At 42.2% G+C, this 27338-nt stretch overlaps 1 protein-coding gene across 6 annotated transcripts in view; it reads right to left on the bottom strand.

Moving 5' to 3' along the window:
• Positions 1-365: 365 nt before the first annotated feature.
• KLF7 (Kruppel like factor 7) overlaps positions 366-27338 on the bottom strand; it is a 104900-nt gene continuing 77927 nt past the window's right edge. For 4 of the 6 annotated variants that reach the window (XM_025278096.3, XM_006051335.4, XM_044937632.2 and 1 more), the window contains 2 exons: positions 14407-14530; positions 366-6550 (listed from right to left, as the gene is read on the bottom strand). In XM_025278096.3, coding sequence (XP_025133881.1) covers positions 6499-6550; positions 14407-14530 — 176 coding nt within the window. In that variant the 3' untranslated portion in view covers positions 366-6498. Of the gene's footprint in view, positions 6551-11795; positions 11853-14406; positions 14531-27338 lie in introns of all 6 variants that reach the window. The other 2 variants (XM_044937629.2, XM_025278098.3) reach the window with 2 other exon arrangements.

Here is a 27338-nt window from a genome sequence, read left to right on the forward strand (position 1 = left end):
TTCTAACCCCCAAAACAAGTAACATCCCACAATCCACTTCGTTCTAAAATATTGCTTTTCATAACTTCCAACCATTTGCTGTCTTCCTCTCCTTGAAGAAATAAACTGCCTTCAGTGTTCCTTCTTGTTTGGGATCTGAGCTACCTCACTGAAACCATAAAATATACACACACACGTGCGCGTACACACACACACGCCCAACAGCCTCCCAAAACGAAGACAAATGATCTAATACAATCTTTCGCTTTCCTTTTCTCTCTCTGAGAAAGAAAACTCTCATGAGGCATATAAGGGCCCATTTTAGTCTCTTTGAGGGTTTTTTTTTCTCTCCAATGAAATAAGCTAAGGAGAAATACAGTAAGGCATTCCAAGGCCAAACACATTCTACTGTTTATTACACATATTACATTCTTAAATAAAAATGCGTCACATAACATTTTTTGCATAGATATCTTACAATATACCAATTTAAAAAAGAATTATGAAACAGACCAGTAACAAAAATAAATTTTTTCTTCATTAATAATTTTGTAACATTAACATACCACCATCATATAATACAAATAATAGTTTTAAATCTTAAGACTTTTGTACAGCAAAAAAACTTGACAAAGTAATATATTTATATATATATATATAAAAAGCTTAAAAAAAATAAAATGTCAAAAAAAGGCATAACCGAGGGCTATAAGACTGGGTACTTCTGTGATATATTATAAATACCAGAGAAGGCCTGAGAGCATGTGACCGAGGGAGGTGGGGGAGGGGTGGGGGCTGGGAGTAGATCTCTCCAAACACACTTGTTAGACACATCTGGCAAAAGAAAATGTATAGTGCAAAAACAAAGTTCTTCAAGCAACTGTTAAGAGGATAAGAGAGATTTGAAAGAAAAGTGGTGGTGGCTAGGAAGCCATGTGGTGTGGGAGGAGGGAGCGGGTGACAAGAGAGGAGTTTGGGGAGATTTATGGAAAGGAAGGGGGAGGCTTCAAAAACATTAAACATTTATTTTTGCCTCTGTGTTATCAAGGAGATCTTGGCCATAACAGGTGTATTTTTCCTCCCTGGAATGAAGCAGAAGTGAAAGATAAAGAAATTCAACTAAGTCTGGGTTCAGATCGAAAATGCATGCTGAGAAAAACAAAAATAAAAAAGCTTGAGGACCAGCCAATGAGCCCCAAAGCCTTTCAGGACCAAGATCTGCAGAAATCATTCTGCCTGGGGTCCAAAGGCCTAGGGTTAAAATGTCCCCTCTCCCCACCCTCAGCCCCTCCCCTCTATGTGGAACTCCCAGTGTGTTTTCAATATACTGGCAATTATAAGCATCCATCCCCCCAAAAGATATTAGGCACTGGTGGCTACTCCTCGTAAACGTCAGTAGCCTAACTGTTTTCCTTCTGCGAAGGTACATTAGGTACACGTGCACACGTGTCTAGCTGCATGCACACATACCACCCTCATTATTCTGATGTGGGGTCCTTTTTTATGGCAGTAGACAGAAGCTGGAGTCAAAGCAGTTTACGATTCCAAAGCTCACAGTTGAAAAAAAATTGTATAAACAGTCCCCAACAAAGAACGCATCAACGTCCCCTCGTGACTGCTGAGAGGGAGCCCTGTTTGAAAAAGAGTATCTCGTTTGGGATATTTGTGAAGTGACGGCCTGGGATTTCTCTCTCCATTTTTGATACCTGTTTCCCGAGCACTTATACGTAAATGCAAAACACCTGAAGAATACAGTACTATCTTGGAAGGGTGCACGTAAGAAAGTTAAATTGCAGCTTTATTTTTCCCTTTACCGGGATCCATTAGGAACCAACAGAGGAGATTTAAGCGAGTGTTAAAAGCAAGAGAAAACCCTGAAGTCTCAGGCAGTTAGTCATGGGATCTCACATTTACAAGGAGTTTTTGCTTCCTTTGACACATTTTCGTTGTTCCATCTCAAGTATTCCCAAAGATCCTCACTGAGGAAAGTAGACCATCAAAGAGGCATTGATGTATACTCAGAACAGCCCCTCTAGTTTTCAAACTGAGATATCACCATGTTTACCGAAACACATCCAGAGCTGGAATGCAAATTCTCTCCTTCTGCCTCTACCCCCGACTCGGCAGTGGCCACTTCAGGAAGATGCCAGGGAAAGCGTCCCCAGGTAGATGTCAACCAGGTTCTACTTAATGAATTTTCACTTTGGCAAAGATCTGGGTGCAAAACTGTGGCCAGAAATGCTGGACCTCATAAGATTTTTTTTTTTTAAAGAAACAATGAACCTGGTTTTTGTAGTTAATATGTTCCATCTCTGACTTTCCCAACCTTCCTTCTCCTAAAACCAACTCATGCAAAAGAGAAGCCATTTTGCACTTTGCACTGTATTTTATATTTTATGAAGTGACTTCCATACAGGAAACCATTATGAACCAGTAACGTTAATCACTGAGTCCTGTTGTTCTTGCCATTTGAGTTCACGTCTTTTGACTTTGCCATAGAATTCAGGAGTTGGGGCTATAGGCAGACATCCTGAATGCACTGGGTGAGCCGCCCTTTAAGTCCCATTTACTTCCCCTTTGATGCAAATAGACATGGCTAATCTGGAAGCTTATCCCAAACTGAAGTCCTTAAAAAAAATCTTCTCTGGCTTCTAGATTCAAAGAAGATTTTTTTTTAAACATAGGAATCAGTTCTACTAATCATGCGTGAGGTTGGCTGTCTTTTTTACCCTGTTATCGTCAATCAAAGATGTAAAAAGGGCACAAGAGGTGCAGGAAGGGTGGACAAGGGATACTTGAAGGGCTTTGTAAGGAAGAGCACAGAGAGGAGAAGGAAATGGTCAGCATGAAGTTCATTTTGGGGGGTCTCCGATATATTTATAAAATGCAGCTTTGTCATGGAATCCAAATATCTCTTTTTCTGGACATAATACTCATCAACCACCAGGCATTAAGCTGGGCCAATGAACCATCAGTGGGGCAGGAGGCCAGTAGCTAGGAGCAACATTATAATTTCAGGTTTACACATCTTTGACTTACAGTCATGTGGTAGGAGAAAGAAGCACAAATTGAAATAAAGAAAACTGTCAATGGCTTCGAAACACTCTTTTTCTATACATTACACTCTGAACCCTGGATAAAGCGTGCTTTGGAGGACCACTACAAGAAACACCATGACAGGTTTTTCCTTTCAAATTGGAGATATCCTGGAATGCTGGGAGTTACCAATTTAAACGAGACAATGGTTTAATATGTTTCAACTGTCCACTAAAGCACTGCTTTGAATAACCTGTCCTCTTGGAAGCAAACTAGCTTCAGGTTATTTCCCAGAAAGCCTGTTCACTCCAGCAGGCTTCTTCCAACCATCTCTGCCATTTCAGAGAGGATGGATACTTGATAACATGCCCAAATGACTGGGGCTACCGCTCTCCCCACCCCACAACAGACAGGACTGGTTAGCGTTCAGAGGTGTCAATCGGGCTACACAAGAACAGTTTCAAAGCCATACGCTTAGCACCCACCAAATTCTCAGGCCAATTCTCGGTCAACAAATGCTTGGAGCCAGCAAGCCCCACCATCAAGGCTCAGTGCACCCTGCTTGGAGAAAGGTCAGGAGCAGATTACAAAGGACCTCACTGATATAAGAGAGAGAAGAATTGCCCAATATTTCTGACACTGATGAAGACCCAAGGGCCTTTGTTCTGTCACATTCAAATGAGATCTTTTCAAGACCACAGATGACAACGGGGAGCGAACAAGCAATGATTACTCTTTTGCATTTTTTTAAACTTTCTTTTTAATAGAGCCTTGCATTGGTCAGTTCAAAAATTAAATTAAGTATTATAAACCCTTAATAATAGCATTTCGAGAGGCAAGAGCAGCTCCAGCGGGGGAGAGAACATTTGTAAATCGTGGCAGCCACGGCTAATGCCATCACTGGGACTGTGCGTGCAGTCATGCTGGAGGCTGCTCCAGAAAGGGAAATCAACGAACCAACAAAATCTGGGGTGTCTAAAGTTTCGTCTAGTGCACTGACTGGAGGCGCTACAGTTTAATACAGCTGAGGTTCAAGGTCCCTCACACATCCTTCATCCAGAAAGGATGAACCACACATTCAAATATAATTCCATGGTCCGCCCTGATGGACTGGCTACAAACGCACTCGAATGCAGTCGAGAACTACGAGATTGTCAGCAAGCAGTGCTCCAGAAATGTTTCTAAGTCATGTCTAGTTTTAAATCTTTGGAATAAAACTGATTTTTTAAAATACCCTCTGACTAACATATACATAATTGCCCCTGGCAAATGGGCAGATTTTGTGTGTGTGTTTAGGGTGGTTTTTCTTTTTTGTTTTTGTTTTTGGTCTAAATTGAAAAAAGGAAAAAAGAGAAAGAAAACTTGAAGGGCCAGACCTCAGAATGCCCCAAGTGTCCAATTGGCAGCTACAGCATTTGTGATAAGGAGGCTCCTCTGCCCTCAGACGAGTAGTTTCAACATTTCAGTGAAATCAAAGTTTGCAGAAAGCTGAGAAACCAAATGCCAAGGATCTTGAAGTTTGCTGTCATAAATGAATCTGTGTTTCTTATATTTCCTTTCAAAGACTTCAGTTTTGCATCCCAAATAGGTATGGGGTGGCATTTTAACAGTCAATGAGTCAAACAGTCAAAGGAGGGCAGGAGAGGAGCCAGCTGGTATGAAGGAGCAGCAACCATGGGCGGACCAAATGCCATTTTTGTTTTTTTAGACGTGTCTTGAAGGGATGGTCCCAGAATATACAAAATATACAATCTGCCCTAATAACCACCCCACTTGCTTGCATAGGCCATTTAATGGTCCTAAAGGCAGTCTTTGGAGTTGAGGCCAGTGCCAGCTAGCTAAGAATGCGGGTAGATGATGGAGACCGATATTGGATGTGTGTGGGGGATGGAAAGTGAGGCATGGAACCCCCTCGGAGTCAGCTTGCAGAGTAAAAGTGAGGCCTCTGTTGATCCCAGGTGCTCTAGGGCACAAGTCATGGTGGGCCTAGCCAAAAAAATTAAAAAATCAGAAATATGTCTCTCCTTTTACACAGACCATGAGAGAAATATCTCAACCCTTTCCTTAAATGTCCACCCTTTATTCCCACAACAGCATTTTGAATTGTGTGTTTTAACAAGTGGGGTGACATGACTCTGTGGGTATGAGACAGGAAGAGAGGGTGATGGTTTTTGAAGCCACTAGACTTGGGAGGCATCCTCCATTCTCCCCATTCCTGGAAAGAGGGATATTTTTGGCTTTTTTTGTCAGGTCATAACCCAGAGTTACGTTCAATATGCAGCTGCCCTTTGAGACTAGCGACATCTATGCTGAAACTGGTTGTCAGGGTAGCAGTGATACACAGCACGGGGCTGATCACTATGAGCTGAGGTCAGGACGCCTCAAGGGGGATGAAAAAAGTGTGATGTCCCATCTGATTGGCTGCTTCGAGAGCTGGACATCCAGGTGACGAGAGAGAGAGAGTCCTGGAGAGGTTTAGTCCATGGAGAAAAGATAAAACATTTAAGCTTCCAAATAAGCTTTTCAAGTTTTCGTTAGCAAAAAACAGAGAGATTAAAAAGAAAAAATCTAGCACTGGCAATAAGGTGAGGCTCAAGGGATACACTGTGATTGATCATCAAGGACTTTATTCTCTTGGCCACTTTGCAGTCATGCTAGAAGTTTCCAGAATCCCTAGTGCATATGGTGTGCAAGAGTCAAAAAGTAAGAAAAGAACACTCTTCCCTGGAGACCTGGAGAGTGAAGTCTAGAGAAATGCAGGCCAGAAAGGTGTAAGGTGTTATTCCGGAGTCTGCCGCCGCTAAGGCCGTTGGTATCGACTGGAAAGATCTCAATAGTACTAAGAACCAAAACTGATCAACAGTTCTGTGAGGAAGTCGGACGCACGGAATAGTAGGACTTTTCACACACAAAGGACAAATAAACCGAGAGTTAATTTTGGCTACCAAACTGCAATTTGGTTTGCTAGGTCATTTTCCCCCAACTATTGAAAAAGAAACATTAGTGCTACACATATGCAACTTTAAGACGTTGTATTCTCCTATCAAGTTGCACTGAGAAGCAAGTTAAATAAGCCCCTCTTACTGCCGTCCACCTGTAGAGACGTCACATCCATTTTCTTTGATTTCCATTGGCAACAGCGGGAAATAATTCCAATAGTGCTGAAGTAAGCAGCCAGACTGCCTTGCTGAGTTCACCTGGTTTCTTTCTTCTTCTTCTTCTACCATCTGGCTAGGGCAAGGCATAAAGATAGACGTATATATTTTAAATATAGCTGAGTGCATGACTGTGTGTGTGTGTCTATGTGTGAGTGCGTGTGTGTGTGTGTGTGTGTCTGTGTGTGTGTGTACACAGAGGTTTAATAAGTGAGAACTTTCTTCTGCGAGGCAATGGGTCCCCGCCTGAAGTCCAGCCCCCTGCCTCGTGGCATTTCCTTCAGACAACGGCCGGCCGACGCCATGGCAACTCTGGCCTTCAGATTTTTTAGATATGTCTCTTCATATGGAGGGCAAGGTGGTCAGACCTGGAAAAACACCTAGGGAAGATAAGAAAAACAAGGATATTACAGAGATCTGCATAAAGAACTCAACTTCCATCACCCCTTAGAAAATGATTAGCCCTAAAAGAGAGAGAGAAGCAGTGCATGTGTACTGGGAAACAAGGTATATAGGGCAGGTGAGCTCAGCAGTCAGACTGCTTGGGCTCACCTCCTGCAATAGCTGTGTGACGGAGCAACTTAACCTCTCAGTGTCTTAAGTCTTAGTCGCTTAGTTCTGTCTGACTCTTTGCGACCCCACAGACTGTAGCCCATCAGGCTCCTCTGTCCATGGAATTCTCCAGGCAAGAATACTGGAGTAGGTAGCTATTCCCTTCTCCAGGGAATCTTCCTGATGCAGGGATTCAACCCGGATCTCCTGCACTGCAGGCAGATTACCATCTGAGCCATTAGGGAAGCCTGGTATCTTAATTCCTCCTCAATAAAATGTGGAAAATTGAGAGCACTTATTTCATAGATTGGTTGTGAGGATTAAGTGAGATGATCTATGTAAAGTGCTTAGAAAACTGCCCAGCCAATGGTAAAATCTTGATTAATATTAAATATTATTATTGCGATTGTCATCATTAAAGAAGAAACTAATGTAAAAGTGTTTTGGAAATAATATGTGTCATGCTCATACACTACAAAGAACGATTAGCCTGTACTATCAAATGATGACACTCTTAACATTTCAACACCCAGATTTCAGTCTTAAGTTTTACAATGGAAGCCCAGAAATGCTGCCTGTGATATCTGCAGGTCTATATAGGCACTCCACATTCAAAGGGAGGAAAAGCTCATGTTTATTAATAATGGCGTCATATGCAGGCATGTGCTTGGTGTTTCTCCAGTACTACCCTAGACTCAATGGACATAAGTTTAAGCAAACTCCAGCAGAGAGTGAAGGACCGGGAAGCCTGGCATGCTGCAGTCTATGGGGTCGCAAAGAGTCAAACACAACTTAGCGACTGAACAGAAACAACAACAATATCCTCAGCAACCTTCCATGGTAAATCTTCACACTCTTTTCGTGGGCATGCATGTGGTAGGGACCCTGAGGCTGCGGTCACACAGCCAATGAGTGGCAGTAGTGGGGTGAGAAGCCAGGCAGATGTGTAAACCCATTCTTTGAACTGCTTCTGGAACCCAAGGTTGGCCACTGAATCCCTTTGTCAGCCTCAGAGTGAAAGCAGTGGCTGTTTTCACTCCTTCCCTGCTTTAACACCACCCACTGGATTTTGCCCTGGGTGGTAACTCTTCCACATTCTCAGTTGTATGTGGCTAACCCACCTCCTAAGGCTGAAGTGATGGCCACAGTCATCTGCTGAGTGACAGTCATGTGATCCACAAAGGTCAACGGGAGTGAGTTCTGGGACATTTGCTGAAACTACTGGAAGAGAGACGCCCTCTTTCCACTGGGGCTTAGACACTAAGATAGGAGCTGCGGGTGTCCATGCGGCCACGGGGGAAAGAGCCTCTTTGAGAATGAAGTTAACAGAGAAAAACAGGCGAAGGGGTAGGAAGGAAGAGAGTTTCTAGTCCTGAGGACAACATCTAAGCAGCTGGACTCAGCCAAGTGTGAAGACAAATCGAATTCTGTTCATCTTAGTTATAGGAGCTAATAAAAAAACCCTGGAAGCTAACTCAAGACTGAGTCAGGGTTCTCTACTTATAACTAATAGAGTGGCCATTTCTGCATCTCCGAGGCCTACATACAGTCTCAGGTTCTTGGGCTGGAATCCCAGGGAAGTCAGTGCGTCAGACAGCAGTCATTCTGAGTTCTGGGTGTGAGTCCTCCCTTGGATCCAGCTCTAGACACTGGTCTCCATCCTACCTGGGAGAAAGTTACCAGGTCCCCCGAGACACTGCCTGAGCCATCCTTCCAGTTCAAAACTCTAGCTGGTGTGTTAGTAAGCTGTTCTGCTCAGGTCAGCAAGGGTTCCTGTTCAGGGCAGAATTTCCCTCTATTTGTTCATTACTAAAACAAAGAAAGAGAAAACCCCTGGCCCTATCTGCTGACCCCAGCACTCTCCACGCACTGTTTGCATTCATTTCTCAGATACACATGCCGGATAGAACCTCAAGAAAATGAAGCAAAATAGAACAAAGTAAAATGAAAAAATTATCATAACAGGAAAAATAAGAGTAGAAAGTGATCTAATTCAGTAACACATTGAATAACAGTAATTCTAACCATAACTGCTTATTTTGGGCTCTGATTTTGGTATAAGCAAGATACTTGGATAAATCCTTGGCATAGCATCTAAAGGGGATTTGATTTACTATAGAAGAGTGGTAAATTTTCTTTAAAAGCAAGTACTTGATGTCACCGGTATAAGAAAAAGCAGTACAGCCTGCGGGGAATTTTGTATTTGACTGTCCTGTGCCGAGGGCACACTTAGTACTATCCACTGCCTCTTCTCTTTCTTTCCCTTTCTCCTTTCCCTCCTCCTTTCTTCCTTCTCTCCTTCCTTCATCTCAACAGCGTAGAGAAAGAAGATCTAAGTCTGGAAGTTCTTTTTGTAGGTATTTCTCTGAAGTTAACATTCTTACAAGAACTCTATAAAGAAGGTACCATTCTTAGCCCCATTACCAGATGAGATATTCATCAAAAAGAAGCAAAGCCAAAATCTGAACCCAAGTAGCCTTGACTCCAGAGCCCATGCTTTCAGCCATATCCAGTTCTCAGGAGGCTAAGCAGAAGGTCAAGCTGAACTGTCCGTTTAAAGAACTGGTAGTAGTCAGAATTGATGGACGGTCTTCCCCAAATACCTGCACCTCATCCCCAGAACTTGTGAATATGTTATGTTCAAAGGCAAAGGGGAATTAAGGTTGTGGGTGGAATTAATTTGCTGGTCAGCCGACTTTCAAATGGGAAGCTTACTCTGGATTATCTGGGTAGACCCAATGTCACTTCAAGGGTCTTTAAAAATGGAAAAAGGAATTAAAAGACAAAACCAGAGAGATGGAAGCATGAAAAGGACTCAATAGCTTTGATGATGAAGAAATGGGGTCAGGAGCCAAGGAACATGTACAAAGCTGAAAGCTGGAAAAGGCAAGGAAATGGGTTCTTCCCTTGAGCGTCAGGAAGGGAATGGAGAGCAACCCACATCTTGATTTTACCCCCAGGGAGATCTGTGTTGGACTTCTAACCCAAGGAACCGTAAGATGATAAATCTGTAAAGATAAATAAGGGTGATACTAAACTTGTGACAACTGGCAACGTCAGCAACTAGAAAATGAATCCAGAAGTTAATCTGGTCAAGCCTGAGCAGCAAGGCCCTGCAAGAAAGCCACAGAGCATGTACCAAGAACCCTGTGTGTTCAAAAGAGGCAAGTGGGGATTCGAGATGGTAAGGAGCAAAGCAGAAGTCTTTGCTACTAGTACAAAATCTTTCTCTTTTCTTTTCCACATCCTGAGAACATATGGGACAACAGTATTTTTAAAAAATTAATTAATGAATTAATTTTTGGCTGTGCTGGGTCTTTGCTGCTGCACGTGGGCTTTCTCTAGTTGCAGCAAATGGGAGCTACTCTCTAGTTGAGGTATGCAGGTTTCTTACTGCGGTAGCTTCTCTTTTTGCAAAGCACGAGCATTATTAGGTTTCATGGGGGCTCAGGAGCTGCTTCATGGCATGTGGAAATCTTTCCAGACCAGGGATTGAACCCATATCTCCTGCATTGGCAGGTGGATTCTTAACCACTGGATCACCAGGGAAGTCGCATGGGACAACAGCATTCTTGATTTAGGACTTCATTTGAAATAACCACTCAGTACTGTATGTGTTCCATACTTTCATTCTCCTTTAACCAACTGCTTAACCTGTGCTGAGTACCTAGCAATCTGTATAAGCATCTATCTTTACTCTTTAAATTCTTTCAGGAAAAAAAAAAAAAAGTGAAAACCCAACCAACTCTTTAACATGGTATAAAATATGATCACACCCCTCCTGAATCAAACTAGCATCATTATTTGTTAAAATTCTAGGAAGTGCATGGATTTAGAATGAGACTGGGTCCCTCACCATTGAGGTCTTATTTAAATCCAATATACCAGTAGGATACTGAGTCAAGATTAATTTATATCTATTAAATTATACTTACTGAGTTCCACATAGGAATAGTAAAGTAAAAAGTAATAGATAAACTCTGCATCTAGAAATGCAGAATCTAGTAATTCTAAGGGTAAAATACCCCCAGAGGGTATTTAGGACTGTACAGCAGTCAGATGACCTTAAATAAGAAAGTTCTTAATGACTAAAATTTGTTTACTGCAGAGAACTAGCTAAATCCCTATTTTCATTTCTCTTGCTGATGAAAAGGGCCCCCTAAAGTCACATGGGCATTGAGCCAACAGCAACGCACCAGGGCCCCAAAGGGCTAGATATAGGTTGATGTTGCTCACCACCTATAAGTGGGCTGACAAAGAGATCAAAGATCAAAATGCCTCCTCTGAACTTCTAGGATCTTGGAGGTACTACCGTGGGAGCAGGCTCCTTGGGTTATAGCTGCATATGGCTACCTGGGGAAACAGCCCTGCTTACTACCATCAGCAGCCTCTTGCTCTATGGGCTGAGAAACAACACTCATCCCTTTAAGCACCTGATCACCGAGTGGGCTGTACTGCGTAGTTTGATGGTAAGATAGCAGAAACACTTCATTGCTTTCTCCCCAAACCTGAAGCCAGAGGTCACAAAACTTAATGTCTTTATTAAGGCCAAGCAGATAAAGTAAATGGGTGCAATGGGTCAAGAGTAAGAAACACACAGCATTTTTAAACCATCTGATTCTACTTCTGTGAATATAAAGAAACGTTGCTCCTCATTAAGAGGAGATAACTGGACATGCTACACAGCAACTGATGCTCTGCCTTCATGCTGGGGAGACCGTGGTGAGGGAGGGGGAACAGAGAGAAACGAGTAATCACAGGACCATTACCAAAGGCAGTGATGACTATTCAGCTCCAGAAAATTATGGCCACCTGGGAATGTGAGTCCACTGTTACCAGATCTTCCAGTTTTTCAAAGCCAGGAACAGAGGTTTTTGTGACATTTAGCAATTTGAAATGTTAGCAAAACAAATAAGAACTCATGTATTTTTTAATTTACCCTATAGGCAAAATAAAGTATAAGTTAGACTTGGTACCTGCTTTAAGGTCAAGAAACCCCAATCTTACTTAGTTCAGCCTCTAAGTAGCATAGTCTGAGGGCTTCCCAGGTGGCGCTAGTGGTAAAGAACCCACCTTTCAATGCACGAGATCTAAGAGATACAGGTTTGATCCCTGGTTCAGGAAGATCCCCTGGAGGAGGAAATAGCAATCTGCTTCAGTAATCTTGCCTGGAAAATCCCATGGACAGAGGAGCCTGGTGGGCGATACAGTCTGTGGGATTGTAAAGGGTTGGGCATGACTGAAGTGACTTAGCACGCATGCTGACAAGGCAGTCTGATTATTCAATTATATGAGGCAAGAGATAGATTTCTCAGGCTCATACACATTGTGGCACCAACAGGATCCAGTGCTCTGCTAAGGGCTATAAATGTCCTCTTTTTCTGAAGGTAAAAGTCTTCTAAGGAATGCCAAGTCCACGGTCACTCCAGGCTTTCCTTCCATCACTTTGGGACCACTCCAGCTCCCTGCGCCACCTCCCAGACCTGCTCTATTTTCAGCACAGTTCCTGCAGCTGAAGTACAAGGTGCTGCCTGTCAGGAGACACTAACGAGGCTCCACCCCCTGGTTTCTGACACTGGTGAAAGGCACTGACTCTCCTGCCACAGAAGTTCGAGCTACTCGCCAGCTGCCCCAAATACCATGTCACAGAGTTTGTACCATCTGCTCAGCAAACTTCTAGCTCCAGAAACCAGAGTATATTTTGATGAGGAAAATCAAGCAAAAGACTAACTGAACTACCCATCCCTGACATCTCCTACACTGAAATATCCAGTCAGTTTGAAATTATTTCTCCATATACATCAGTCAGGTTTAATCCTAATAGGTTAAGTGCTGGAGAGATGCATTGTTGTTGTTCAGTCGCTCAGTCGTGTCTGACTATTTGTGACTCCATGGACTGCATGCCAGGTTTCCCTGTCCTTCACTATCTCCTGCAGCTTGCTCAAACTCATGTCCATTGACTTGATGATGCTATCCAACCATCTCATTCTCTGTCATCCCCTTCTCCAGCATAGACAGTTGAATACTGCTTAATAACTCAGTTGACTTAAGAGCAATACTAAGTCTGGCAATTTCCCCATAACAATTCGTTGCCTGTTTCCAAGGCTTATGGCTATCCATAAAGCACGATTTCCAAGTAATAGCCTCACCACCTTTCAGGGAAGGATGACTCATGTGTACCTACTACCACCACGCTCTGATAACTCACAAAGGATATATCTTCATCCCCACTGATATATTGCCCTTCATCATAGGACTGTGGAGCAACATCAACATCACTGAAATATAGTCTATAGGAGAATAGCTGCTGATTTCTATAAATTCAGGGGGACTCTGAGGTGAATGGGGTAGAAATGACAAACAGGTTGTATTTTGGAGTAGCAGAAGAGAGCTCTAAGGGACGGACAGACAGTAGCTTCATGGAGTATACTTCCTCAGCCTTGGGTAGGAGGTTATCTTTGGGCTCCAGGAGGCATGGGGGCTTTATTTAGTTCTTCGAGAATGAAGATAAGAGGAAAATAGGCTCTTCAGGAAAAAGGAAAAAAAAAGGGGGGGAAGAACAACATGAATGCTTCTTTATAAGCATCTTAAAGGAGCACCAAGGCACTGGCCACCCATGAAACGTGGCCACTCCTGTCCTGCTCTGCACCAGAGGAAGGTCTGGTGAGGGGGCTGGGGGAGGCAGGATGCAAAAGCGATCGCATTTCCTCCACCGGAGAGCCAGGCCTCTGCGGACATCCTGCACACCCCTCCTGCCACCCTGCGAGCAAGGGGCTGAGCCGGGGAACCCTGAGGCTTTCAGGGCTTTTATCGTATTAGAAGCATTTTTCTCATCATAACCGAGACCTTTAATATTGCATTAAAAAGATGGTTAATTTTCTTAAGCTTCCTTTTAAACACAGAAATAGGATTAGAAGGATAACACGCTCAGATGCAAGCCCATTATTTGATTACGTCTAAACCTAATCCTGCCTTCACCTTGGCCTGCAGAGTCTCCATTTTGGGGTTTATTGGTTGATAATGCCAGGGCTGTCAGATACTATTACTTGTGTAGTGTCTGTTGCTACGTGCTCTTTCTTCCACTATCAAATGCTGAAGGTTTGAAATTGAATTATAGGATGAGTTCTCAAAGCCTCACCATCTTTTAGACCTTTGTACCTACTTTCAAAGAAGAAAGGATGGCTCAGGCCCCCCAAAACAATGGGAACTCTCTTCAGTAAATTCATTTCTAACAATGCTTCAAGAGTCTTATAACTAATTTCCCCTCCTTCATGCAGGCTTTCTACTTCTCACATTGAGAAAAATGGTATTGATATTAATAAAAAGATCAGAAACTACCAGCGACCATTCTCTAGTCTATTAATTTTCTTATTATACTAAAATTATCTGTCACATTATCCCCTCGAGGGTAGGAGTTAGGTCTCACTGATATCTAGAGACCATCACAGTTCTGGTGTTCATGAAATACTCATGTAACTGGCCTGAGAATCCATATCATCTCTTGATTGTATGCAAGGAGGCACCCTTATCTAATTGGTTTTCTCCATGGAGAAGTAAGAGGCATCCCCAGGCCCGATCTCTTCGACAGAGGCTTGTGATGAAGCCAGGAGCGCACGACCAACCCAACCTCCCACCCACTTCACCATCTCCCTTTCCCTTCCCGCCAGCTTCTAAGTTTCTTTACCTGTCGCAGTGGTTGCATTTAAAGGGCTTTGCACCTGTGTGTTTCCTGTAGTGCCTTGTGAGCTCATCGCTTCGTGCAAAACGCCACTCACACCCTTCCCATGAGCACTTATAAGGCTTCTCACCTGCAAGGAGAGATGGAATGACCATGGTCAGTGACAGGAACAACATGATCTGGGTCTGTTACCTACTCTTCAGTCTTGGAAAAGGGCTATAAAATCATTCCTGAAAGGCTAAATTTCCTAACATAGCGTGTCACATTTTTTTTAAGCCTCTTAGTGCTTTTGTTGTTGTTATTTTTTTTTTAACCTTCAAAAGTGATTTCACAAGATCTTCAAATCTAGAGCTGTCATTTCAGTTCCCAGAGTCAAAGCATTTCCTTCGACTGGAGAGGGATCAATTTTTATTTATTTTCTACTCTCTGGAGCTCTCTGACCCCCCACATTCCAAGCAGAAAGGAAATGTGCTATTTTCATCAGAACCACAAATGCTTCTAATTCTATTTTTCTCCAGAACCTAGAGTAATTTACCATTTCAGCCTTTTTAGTCTTCTCCCCTCTCTTCTCTCCTACCACAAAGTGTAGCCAGGCAACTGACTGACAAGGCAAAGAGCTCAGGGCTCCCAGAACCTCGGTTCCTTCCAGTAAATGTGAGTGGATGGACACTCATGAGGAAAGGCTACAATTTAAGAGTAAAACAAAAAATCACTTAACGATTCCTGGTATTTATGTAAAATATAGTCACAAAAGTCCCATTTAAGAAGATCATCATTTAATGACTCCAGCAAATTCATATTCGAGAGCGATATGCATTATTACAAAATATTTTTAAAGTCAATTTGTAGAGCAAGGTTTCAGGCACGCTGAAGCTGCTTAGAAGCATGAAATCCAAGCTCTGTGCTCAAGTGACCTTTCTGAACAGTAAATACAGATGGAGGAATATGGGAGAGAAAGTACATGACTTTTCCTAAGACCTTTTTTATTTTAACCCATCAACGTCTGTCACCAAACATGACAAATATTTACCCTTCCAACTGTATGGTGGGCTGGTTCTAAAAAGAAGAAAAGTGATCTTTGAAATCATGAGAGTTACCAAGCCCTGTCACTGAGAGGCCGGTTAGCATAGAGGTCAACAGCCCTCTGAAGCCAACTTTCCTAGGCTCAACTTTTGGTTCTGCTCTTAACTATCTATCCTTGGGCAAGATGATAAACTTCTCTGTGCCTCTGTCTTCTTTTACAAATAATAGTAGTATGTACCTCAAAGGGAGAGGATAAATTAATATACACATGTACTATATATTAATCAGAACAATGCCTGGCATAGATACGATTAACATTAACTGTAAAACAGTATAAATTACCAAACCCGAAATTTCCAGATACACAAGTGCCAAAGTAGTACGGCTGCCCCATTATTTCTCCATTTTTAATAGCTCAATCTTTCACCAGGCAGCAGTTTAGGAGACCTTGCCCAGATACTATACTTGACCCACTTTCTTCTTTCCACCTTTCTCCTTCCCTTTAAACCTAACTACAAAGTGTTCACAATTCTTTATTTGTATCACCTAGAATTGAACCAAACAGGATTGAAAATGTTATTTCATTAAATTGGTGCCCTAGTGAGCCGCTGCTCTGTAAGACCCATGGAGAAGAGGAATGAGAAATACAGGCATCTCTTTTCAACTGAACCAAGAGGACATGAAGGTGGGCCAGAGGCGCAGGAGGAAACCCATTCAGTTTTGGAAACCAGAAAAAAAAAAAAAAAAAAGAATCACTAAGCGGAGTTAAAAGTTCACCTTCTAGATCCTTACAGCAACAATTTTAGAAAAGTGTGCCTGCTGCAGAGAGAGAAGGTGAAGCGTGATGGGGTCAGGGCAGCTTCAGAGTTAGCACACCTGGGATCTTATTCTGTTTGTTACAGACGGGAGGCCTCAGGGTCCCCATCTGTCAAATGGGGGTGAGATTCCTGTGTCTAATGTGAGGTTGACGTAAGGTGTTGTGTATCAGGCATTTCTGGAGCCTGGAGCAAGGTAAATGGTTAGTTAATCTGAACCCCCATTCCTCCCCATTCGCCTGTATTCTCAGAGGCAGCTGAGGAGACAGGTCTAAGTGGCGGTCAATACAAACTTCTAGGACTCAGGCTACAGCCTGCTGAGCCTGGAGTCACTCTGGGCAACCTAAATATTGAAAAATGGGAGAGTCTTTTTAAGTCTGAAGTGTTACCTCAGTATACTGACGGAGAATGGACCAGAAAGACCGTGCCCTTTAGATCTGCTCTGAATGAGTGGGATGTTGAAGGGGAACTAAAAGACCCAAGTTGGAGAGAGAAGTACCAGAGAGGACTGTTGGCATCATTTACTTAATGCTACTGATCACCCATGAGCCTCTGTTACTTCAAGGAAATCTGGCAAACACAACAACAAGAAATGGAGAATGAGGCACCAAAGACTTCAGAAATTCCAAATGCCCCTTACTCCCAAAGGCCTTCATGTACAAGTAACACTGGAGGGTCCTGGAACCTTGGGTACCAAGCACACCTCAAAAGCAACAACAAGGCATCTGGAAATGCCATGACATTCTGCAGCAACAAGCAGAGACATCCGGTCCCCAAAATCAATCCCACAATCGAACAGACCCATCCATCATAGGCAACCACACTCTGAAGGACACAGGAAGGACAGAGACAAAATGGAGATTAAAGTGGATGTCTTTGGGATTTTTTATTAATTTCTAAGTGTTTGCTTTTTCCCTTGCTGAATTTTTTAAAATTAGTTTCGTTCTGTTTTATGCTGACAAATAATGTCAAGGATTTAGTTATTTCCCAGAAGATAACGTGGATGCTCTGTTAATTCCTGGCACAAACCAAGCACCCTCTCCCCAGTAGCTATTTCACAGCATGCTTCCAGTGGCTGTGTCCCTGTTGCAGCTGTAAGACAGAAACTACACACAGCTGGACTTGGCTCTGAACCGTGTCGCCTAACACTGTCTCCTGCTTCAGCAGGTACTACACAGAGCAACACTGAGGACAAGCCCCCCCGCCCTGCCAGTTTAGCCAAGTTACGCTATCGCGATTCGTCAAGCTATTTTTCCAACATCAGATTGATTAACCCACAAGTTGCCATTTCTGCAAATGCTCATAAAAAATTTAAAATAATCAAGAAAAAACTCAACCAAATGAAGGAGTAGTGCCTGAAACAGGGGGAGTTCAGAAATCAGAGGGACAAGAAAAATAGAATGGGGAATGCAATTTCATGTTTAAAGCTCACTCATACTTCAGGGCACAAATTAATGCTTCCTCACAAAATGGCCTCTGAAATGCAATGTGGTCCAAAGCAGAGTGGCCTTCTACTCCATTTCTTACAGAGTAACTCTCCCTACATCGTGATCATCACATTTGATCAAAAAATACTGTCACCTTTGCCTTCTGAACATGCACCTCCAATACATGTACATTAATCCACGAATTATATAAATGTACTAATGTCCTACTACATTAGGACGTTATAAAACATAAACTCAATATAGACATTTAAAAGAATTAGGGTCATTTAAATATAAACAGGGTCTTCCCCGGTGGCAGAGCAGTAAAGAATCCACCTGTAATGAAGGAGACGCAGGTTCGATCCCTGGGTTGGGAAGATTCCCTGGAGAAGGAAATGGCAACCTACTCTAGAAACTCACCTGGAGAATTCCATGGACAGAGGAACATGGTGGGTTACGGTCCATGGGGTCACAAAGAGCTGGTCAAAACTGAGCGACTAACCGCCCCCCCCTCACACAAATATGAACAGAATTTATCAAATTTTCTCCCTGCATTCAAAACGACAGTGTTGCGCAACTGTACTTCGAGACCACTGCCCTACAGGGTAAATGAGAAGATCTTAGCTCCCTGCTCACTGGTGTCTGTGCTTCCAGCCTTAGTCCCTACAGTTTATTCTGCCTGCAGCAGCCAGAAGAACCTTTTGAAAATATAAATCGGAGCATGTATGTCCCTTACAGGGGACTTTAATCTTTCTATTTCCATATAATTATTTTCTTTAACACCCTCTGGGATTTTATTTTATGCATTGAAAAACATTATTCTGCAGAGGGTTCCACAGGCTTCACCAGACTGCTAAAGAAGTTCATGACCCAAAAAAGGTTAAGAAGAAATTAAAATGTAAATGTTCCAATGGTTTCCTATTGCTTTTAGGATAGAAGTCAAAAGCTTTTAAGGTCCTATTGTATAGAATCCCCATGATCTGCCCTGGCCAACTCGATTACTCATGCCCTACCTGACTGCTCCCACCTCAGAGCTTTTGCACTTGCTCCCTATTCTGCCTGGAATGCTCCTGTTCCCTCACTGCCATCAGGTCAATGCTCAACTGTCTCCACTTCAGAGAGATCTACCCTTGGCATTCTCTGTTGAGCAGCAGCATACTCTGTCACCTTCTGGGACCACTTAGTTGCATCAGATTTTGTTTTTGGGGGCTACAAAATCACTTCAGATGGTGACTGCAGCCATGAAATTAAAAGACACCTGCTCCTTGGAAGAGAAGTTATGACCAACCTAGACAGCATATTCAAAAGCAGAGACATTACTTTGCCAACAAAGGTCCGTCTAGTCAAGGCTATGGTTTTTCCAGTAGTCATGTATGGATGTGAGAGTTGGACTATAAAGAAAACTGAGTGCCAAAGAATTGATGTTTTTGAACTGTGGTATTGGAGAAGACTCTTTAGAGTCCCTTGAATTGCAAGGAGATCTAAACAGTGAATCCTCAAGGAAATCAGTCCTGAATATTCATTGGAAGGACTGATGCTGAAGCTGAAGTTCCAATACTCTGGCCACCTGATGCAAAGAACTGACTCATCTGAAAAGACCCTGACGCTGGTTAAGATTGAAGGTGGGAGGAGAAGGGGATGGGAGAGGATGAGATGGTTGGATGGCATCACTGACTCAATGGACATGAGCTTGAGTAAACTCCGGGAGTTGGCGATGAACAGGAAGGCTTGGTGTGCTGCAATCCATGGGGGTCACAAAGAGTTGGACACGACTGAGCAACTGAACTGAACTGAGTCACTTTGAAATGAGATTGCAAATGTTTGTGTGCCGTACTGTCTGCTTCCCCTAGGAGGGTATAAGCTTCATGCAGGCATCTCTTTTGTTCATTGTGATACCAACAGTACCAAAGTGGGGCCTGGCTCAACCCTGCAGAACACACTGCATGAATAAAGCATCTTTTCTGATTTGCAACGAAGACCCAAGTCCACACAGAGGAGCAGGACAGTCTAAGCGATCTCAGTCCCTCTCTATGTTCTGACCTGACTTAAGAGCAGAAAATAATTGCTGGCTTATTTAAACCCGGCCATACCTCTGTGTCAGGTACCACAGTGTGAAACTCGACCATGGATTAAGTATTCCTTCACCATCATAGATCACTCCCCACTTCTTCCCTATCCACCTGAGCCTAGAAAAGGAGTATCCTGAAAATCTTCCTGTAACCTTCAACTCACACCTGGGATCGGTCTCCTGAGCAACATCTCCTCTGGGAAACCACGTGCGTCATTTTATGGAATTCATTTGTACAGGTTCTCACTGAAGAAGACGCTGGGAGAGTGTAAGTGATATGTCAAATGTATTGCACTATACATTTGCCTCTAAGACAAAGACTGTAGCATGAAGTATGAACAGGGTCAGAATCTTGCATTAAAAGTCTTTTGAAAATAAACATCGCTAATGCAAATTTTCTGCATTCACATCCTGATCTGAAAAATTTCAAGTTCCTAATCCAATTCCTAAGGAGACTAGGACCTTGATGTACCCAGGTTTCAGTTAAAACTAATTTCATCTATTTACTTTTCTTTTTTAAAAAAATGTAGCTACTAGATTTCTGTTGTCTGGGCATGTTAGGGTCCTAGTTCCCTTAGGACTTGGATTAGGAATTTGTAATTCTGTGGATCAGGAAATAGAAAAGCAAAATAGAAAGGAGGAAAAACACTCTATAATGGGTTTATATTGCTACTGAGTACATCTAGAGGGAACCAGCAAAGACCTATCAATTGCTTTCACATCACACTCAGCAGCACTAGAGAATTTAAGCTACCTGGGGAATAAAGACATTGAGAGAGAAAATGTCACTACGCTTTCTTAACATTGGAAAAAGAGTAACCAGTAAACATCACTCCATAGTTTGGCAATTCCTTCTCAGGGGGTACCTGCTACAACAAGAGAATACTCCAAGTTCTTAACTCTGCTTTGGAAAACTGTCTCAGAGTTCCTCTTAGATTCCAGATGAATCTTAAATACTTTCTTTAGCTGACTGATGGAAAAATGAGACACTGACTTTATTTCCCATAATTTCAAAAGCATTTATAATGACTACATAAAATAAAACACATACTCTTTTATTTACACTACATGTTGATTCTTTTCATTCATTAATTACTTGCTCATCCAAAGGCCAAATAGATGCTATGACCCGAGTTACTGAATTTACAAAAAGCACTTGTCACTTTACAGAGCATGTAAACATTTACTCTATTTTTAAAATTTTTAAAACAACTAATAAAATAAAAACTGGCCTAGGTTAGGTTAACTCCTCATCGCTTGGCGTGTGTGTGTCCTTAGTCGCTTCTGTTGTGTCTGACTTTTTGCAACCCCTTGGACTGTAGCCCATCAGGCTCTTCTGTCATGGGATTCTCCAGGCAAGAATACTGGAGTGGGTTGCCATGCCCTTCTCCAGGGGATCTTCCCAACCCAGGGATAGAACCCTCAACTCATGTCTCCTGCATTGGCAGGTGGGTTCTTTACCTCTAGTGCCTCCTGAGAAGCCCCTTCATTGCCTGTACAGGTTAAAATATATCTTCTATGTGGAATTTCCACCATTAATTCAAGTGTAAGGGCTCATCCTTTCTAAACTCTTCCCAATGTCCAGCCCAAAAGCTACATTCAGATCAGATCAGACCAGATCAGTCGCTCAGTCGTGTCCGACTCTTTGCCACCCCATGAACCGCAGCACGCCAGGACTCCCTGTCCATCACCAACTCCCGGAATTCACTCAGGCTCACGTCCATCAAGTCAGCGATGCCATCCAGCCATCTCATCCTCTGTCGTCCCTTCTCCTCTTGCCCCCAATCCCTCCCAGCATCAGAGTCTTTTCCAATGAGTCAACTCTTCACATGAGGTGGCCAAAGTACTGGAGTTTCAGCTTTAGCATCAGTCCTTCCAAAGAAATCCCAGGGCTGATCTCCTTCAGAATGGACTGGTTGGATCTCCTTGCAGTTGAAGGGACTCTCAAGAGTCTTCTCCAACATCACAGTTCAAAAGCATTAATTCTTCAGCGCTCAGCCTTCTTCACAGTCCAACTCTCACATCCATACATGACCACAGGAAAAACCATAGCCTTGACTAGACGAACCTTTGTTGGCAAAGTAATGTCTCTGCTTTTGAATATGCTATCTAGGTTGGTCATAACTTTCCATCCAAGTAGTAAGCGTCTTTTAATTTCATGGCTGCAGTCACCATCTGTAGTGATTTTGGAGCCCCAAAAAATAAAGTCTGACACTGTTTCCACTGTTTCCCCATCTATTTCCCATGAAGTGATGGGACCGGATGCCATGATCTTCGTTTTCTGAACGTTGAGCTTTAAGCCAACTTTTTCACTCTCCACTTTCACCTTCATCAAGAGGCGTTTTAGTTCCTCTTAAGTTTCTGCCATAAGGGTGGTGTCATCTGCATATCTGAGGTTACTGATATTTCTCCTGGCAATCTTGATTCAAGCTTGTGTTTCTTCTAGTCCAGCATTTCTCATGATGTACTCTGCATATAAGTTAAATAAGCAGGGTGACAATATACAGCCTTGACGAACTCCTTTTCCTATTTGGAACCAGTCTGTTGTTCCATGTCCAGTTCTAACTGTTGCTTCCTGGCCTGCATACAAATTTCTCAAGAGGCAGATCAGGTGGTCTGGTATTCCCATCTCTTGAAGAATTTTCCACAGTTTTTTGTGATCCACACAGTCAAAGGCTTTGGCATAGTCAATAAAGCAGAAATAGATATTTTTCTGGAACTCTCTTGCTTTTTCCATGATCCAGCGGATGTTGGCAATTTAAACTCTGGTTCCTCTGCCTTTTCAAAAACCAGCTTGAACATCAGGAAGTTCACGTTTCACATATTGCTGAAGCCTGGCTTGGAGAATTTTGAGCATTACTTTACTAGCGTGTGAGATGAGTGCAATTGTGCGGTAGTTTGAGCATTCTTTGGCATTGCCTTTCTTGGGATTGGAATGAAAACTGACCTTTTCCAGTCTGTGGCCACTGCTGAGTTTTCCAAATTTGCTGGCATATTGAGTGCAGCACTTTCACAGCATCATCTTTCAGGATTTGGAATAGCTCAAGTGGAATTCCATCACCTCCACTAGCTTTGTTCGTAATGATGCTTTCTAAGGCCCACTTGACTTCACATTCCAGGATGTCTGGCTCTAGGTCAGTGATCACACCATCGTGATTATCTGGGTTGTGAAGATCTTTTTTGTACAGTTCTTCTGTGTATTCTTGCCATCTCTTCTTAATATCTTCTACTTCTGTTAGGTCCATATCATTTTTGTCCTTTATCGAGCCCATCTTTGCAAGAAATGTTCCTTTGGTATCTCTGATTTTCTTGAAGAGATCCCTAGTCTTTCCCATTCTGTTGTTTTCCTCTATTTCTTTGCATTGATCGCTGAAGAAGGCTTTCTATCTCTTCTTGCTATTCTTTGGAACTCTGCATTCAGATGTTTATATCTTTCCTTTTCTCCTTTGCTTTTCACGTCTCTTCTTTTACAGCTATTTGTAAGGCCTCCCCAGACAGCCATTTTGCTTTTTTGCATTTCTTTTCCATGGGGATGGTCTTGATCCCTGTCTCCTGTACAATGTCACGAACCTCATTCCATAGCTCATCAGGCACTCTACCTATCAGATCTAGGTCCTTAAATCTATTTCTCACTTCCACTGTATAATCATTAAAGCTACGTTACTACCCTGCTTTCCAGATTCACAAACCCTAACATGCATCATCTCCAAAACACCTCATCTCTGTTCACGTGTGAGCAGGTCAAGTCAAATAATGAAACTTCTGATCTAACTCACTGATGGTGAAAATACCATCGCCCTCTTTGGTGTGACAATCTGGATGTCACTAACCTTGATTGTTGATTCTATTAATAAGATGCACTGAACAATGACAGTGTTGGAGATTAAAGTGAAAAAGTCTCAGCATTAGAGGCGTTCCCAGGTTGGGAAACCCCATGTGTACACACAAATAATACAAACCCAATGTGTCTGATAAACACCTGTGTATGGATATGTGGAGACCATCCCTAAGACTCTCTAGGACCATCAGGGTAGGCATCCCTTGATGTCTCAGTGAAACCTGAATTACTGGTTTGGTGGAGAAAAATGGACTAGACATCCAAAAACAGATTCTTCTAATTCTGGCTTTGCTACATATCAGCAATATGGCCTGTACAGTCAGTTAACTTCTTCATCCCGACTTACTGCTCTTCACTGTGTGGAAAAGATATTTTAAAAGATCTGTCCTGCTTCCCTTGTTGTTATGAAGATTCAGTTGAATCCAATACATAGAAGTGATTGGTCAATTACAAAGTCCTAGATGGATAAAAGGTTTTGACGATGATGGCGCTATCAAAAGGGAGTTCACAGATGTGCAGGAGGCCAGGGAAGACTATGGGAATAGAGACCATTGTCACCTCTATGTGCAAGGCAAAGGCACAAGGGCTCCTCCACGAGACTTAAGCTGGAGCCTAAGCATCACACCAAATTACTCCTCAGACCCACCAAGCTTTGTGAATCACAGCCAGGAAATACACAGGATGAAACAAATCTTTGGGGACTTCTTCCCAGGTGGTGCTAGTGGTCAAGAATCACCTGCCAATGCAGGAGACATAAGAGACTCGTGTTTGGTCTCTGGGTGGAGAAGATCCCCTGGAAAAGGGAATGGCGACCCACTCCAGTATTCTTGCCTGAAGAATTCCATGGACAGAAGAGCCTGGCGGGCTACAGTCCATGGGGTCACAAAGAATCAGACACAAATGAACAACTAACACACTTTTTCCAAAACATTCCTTTTGGAGGTGAACTGTTAGATTCTTGGTGAATTTGTCTGAAATGCTGAAGGAAGAGTGGATTGGTCATGAAACTGGCAACCATCACAGATGCTGGAGCAAGTACAGCTCTCAGCAATTAGAATTTTTGCAAGTGTGCAACCTGTGATTCCAATATAAGTATTTTTAGATACTGCAGCATGTTTCCCATAGCTCAGTTGGTAAAGAATCCGCCTGCAATGCAGGAGACCCTGGTTTAATTCCTGGGACAGGAAGATCGCTGAAGAAGGGATAGGCTACCCACTCCAGTATTCTTGGGCTTCCCTTGTGGCTCAGCTAGTAAAGAATCCGCCTGCAATGCGGGAGACCTGGGTTTGATCCCTGAGCTGGGAAGATCCCCTGAAGAAGGGAAAGGCTACCCACTCCAGTATTCTGGCCTGGAGAATTCCATGGATTATAGTCCATGGGGTCACAAAGAGTCAGACACGACTGAGCCACTTTCACTTTCCCCTAAGGCTAGGGGTATCATGATATTCTCAAATTGATTTTTTTTTAATTTCATCAAAATGTGTATAGTATTCTAATATTTTCAGTGAGGTACAATTAATTCCGTTCCCCCAACAAAACAAACTCCTGCAACTCTTAAGAGAATAATTCTCATATGATTATAAACTCATTTAAAAATTTAGACCTCAACACTCATACCTTAAATTATATGAGCTCAAGTTTTAAAACAAGTAGTTTCTCATATTTTACTCATGGAGATCTAAACTATTTTCTGGCAACATGGTTAATGTTTTCTGTATTTTTTTTTTTGCTTTGATTCTCACTGGTTTAATTTGGTTGCTATCACCCAATATTAATTTTTAAAAATAGTTTTATCAGCTTTTTAAGGATAAATTCAAAGAAAGTTTAATACCAATTTGAAAATTGAAGTACATTTTAGTGATTACCAAAGTTACAACAAAGTTAAAAGCTAGAGAGAAATTAGATTTGAAAAGTTGTTAAAACATTCCTCTCTTTGTCACCATAACTACACATAATTCACATGGTGATGTGAATTATTTGAAACTAATTCATAGGACATTTCTTCCATTTAGCAGTAAAGATATTACTCTGTAAATCAGGTTCCTACAATTCAATGTGATATTTAGGTAGGAATTTGATTAAGACCTATGAATCTCAAACTCAAGGCCAATCTTCAATTTTCGCATTCAAATATAAAGATAGCATGATTGCAAAGGATACATGCAGGAACAGTCTATTACTACAACCATGACTAAAGTATTCATTTTTTAATCATTTTAAAAAATTTAAAGAATGACATGGAAAACACTGTAACTTTAGCCACAAACAACATGTTCCAAGCTTAAGTGACATGAAAAGTATCACCAAGCCACTGTAAGAGTAACAGTATTTCTAATACAAGAGTGTGCCCTTCAGAAGCAAACCTAGACCAGGACCCATTCCCCCCAAAGATCCAGTATGTTTCAGAGGCTGGGAACTCAGGTGTAAAACTTCAAGTGAAAATCGGCAGGAATTTATTCTTCTTGCATGGAGGGAAGTAGTAAGACAAAGAGTAACTGTGGAGCACAGAGCTTTGAAGGAGAGTAGACCTGATATTGGGGAGGATTTGGGGGAGCCTGAGGACAGTGGGAGAGGATTGTGTATCTGGGATTCATGGCAAAAATAGATATATGGAGGTCCAGTACCAGTGTGTAGGCAGGGGAGGCTAAAACACATCTGACCAGATCCCAGACACACGGCAGTCATCAATTGGTACATATCACATTAGTTGATGATGCCCAGTCTACTGTCTTAGAATAACTGTAATTTTCTGTTATTCCTAATGAAAAATTGGATAATATAAGCTCAAAACACTTACTATTAGAATACAGAATTAATTTTCTGCTACACAGGTTGTATACATGAAAAGAGAGGAACCAATGGTATAGAAAACCCATAAAAGTGGATAATCCAAAAACCATGTTAGGTCTGACTTTGGTAGTTATCTAATGACTAGTGTCAGCATTTTGAATTTGCTCTGATTAAGCTAATGCAATCATTAATTGTTATTCCCTAATGTAGATGGTAGAGATGGTAGAGAAGTGGCCTAAGCAAATCAATATTTGATAAGGTAATTTGCCTTAAATCAATAAACAAAAAGGCAACTTTATCAATCCTCAAAAAGCCCAAATTTGATCATTCACATACAGGTGATGGAGATATGGGCCCTCCCCTGGACCAGTTACCATTCAAGTTGAATAGATATGAATCCAATTCCCTAGAGATTTTGAGTCAAGATTTAAAAACGTCAATTTGTCTATATAACTTAACTCTCTTCCAAGATTAACCCCAGGTTTGTTTGTTTTTTTCCCCCAGAGGCTGAATTTTCCCACTAAATAAGGCATCCCAAATATATACCTTATCCAGGTATAAAGTTTAAGAAAAGACTAACACAAAAGGAAAATATTAGTTTCTTATTTTGACAACTGATAACTTAAACAAGATGCTCTTCAAATACCAATGCCTGGATTTAAGAAGAAATGTCCACAAAACCATCTTACTTCTTTTTCTACCCTCATCTATCCACTACTCTTTCCACAAACCCCTCACTCTCCAGCATCCCCAAGCAGCCTTCCCCAGCGCATCCTGCTTACTGGGATGTCATCTACTCAGGACATGTCTTCTACACGTCACCCCAGCCCAAGCATTTCTTCCCCTCAGAAACCTATAGCTTTGTCTAAGCTTTCATTCTCTGGCAACTTTTTGCTATTTCCTGTAGATATTTACCCTTTTATGCCTTGATCATTTGCCCTACTTTTCCCTACCCACATTACATGGAAATTGCTTTT

Source organism: Bubalus bubalis, chromosome 2 (assembly GCF_019923935.1).
Source record: "Bubalus bubalis isolate 160015118507 breed Murrah chromosome 2, NDDB_SH_1, whole genome shotgun sequence".
Classification (NCBI taxonomy): domain Eukaryota; kingdom Metazoa; phylum Chordata; class Mammalia; order Artiodactyla; family Bovidae; genus Bubalus; species Bubalus bubalis.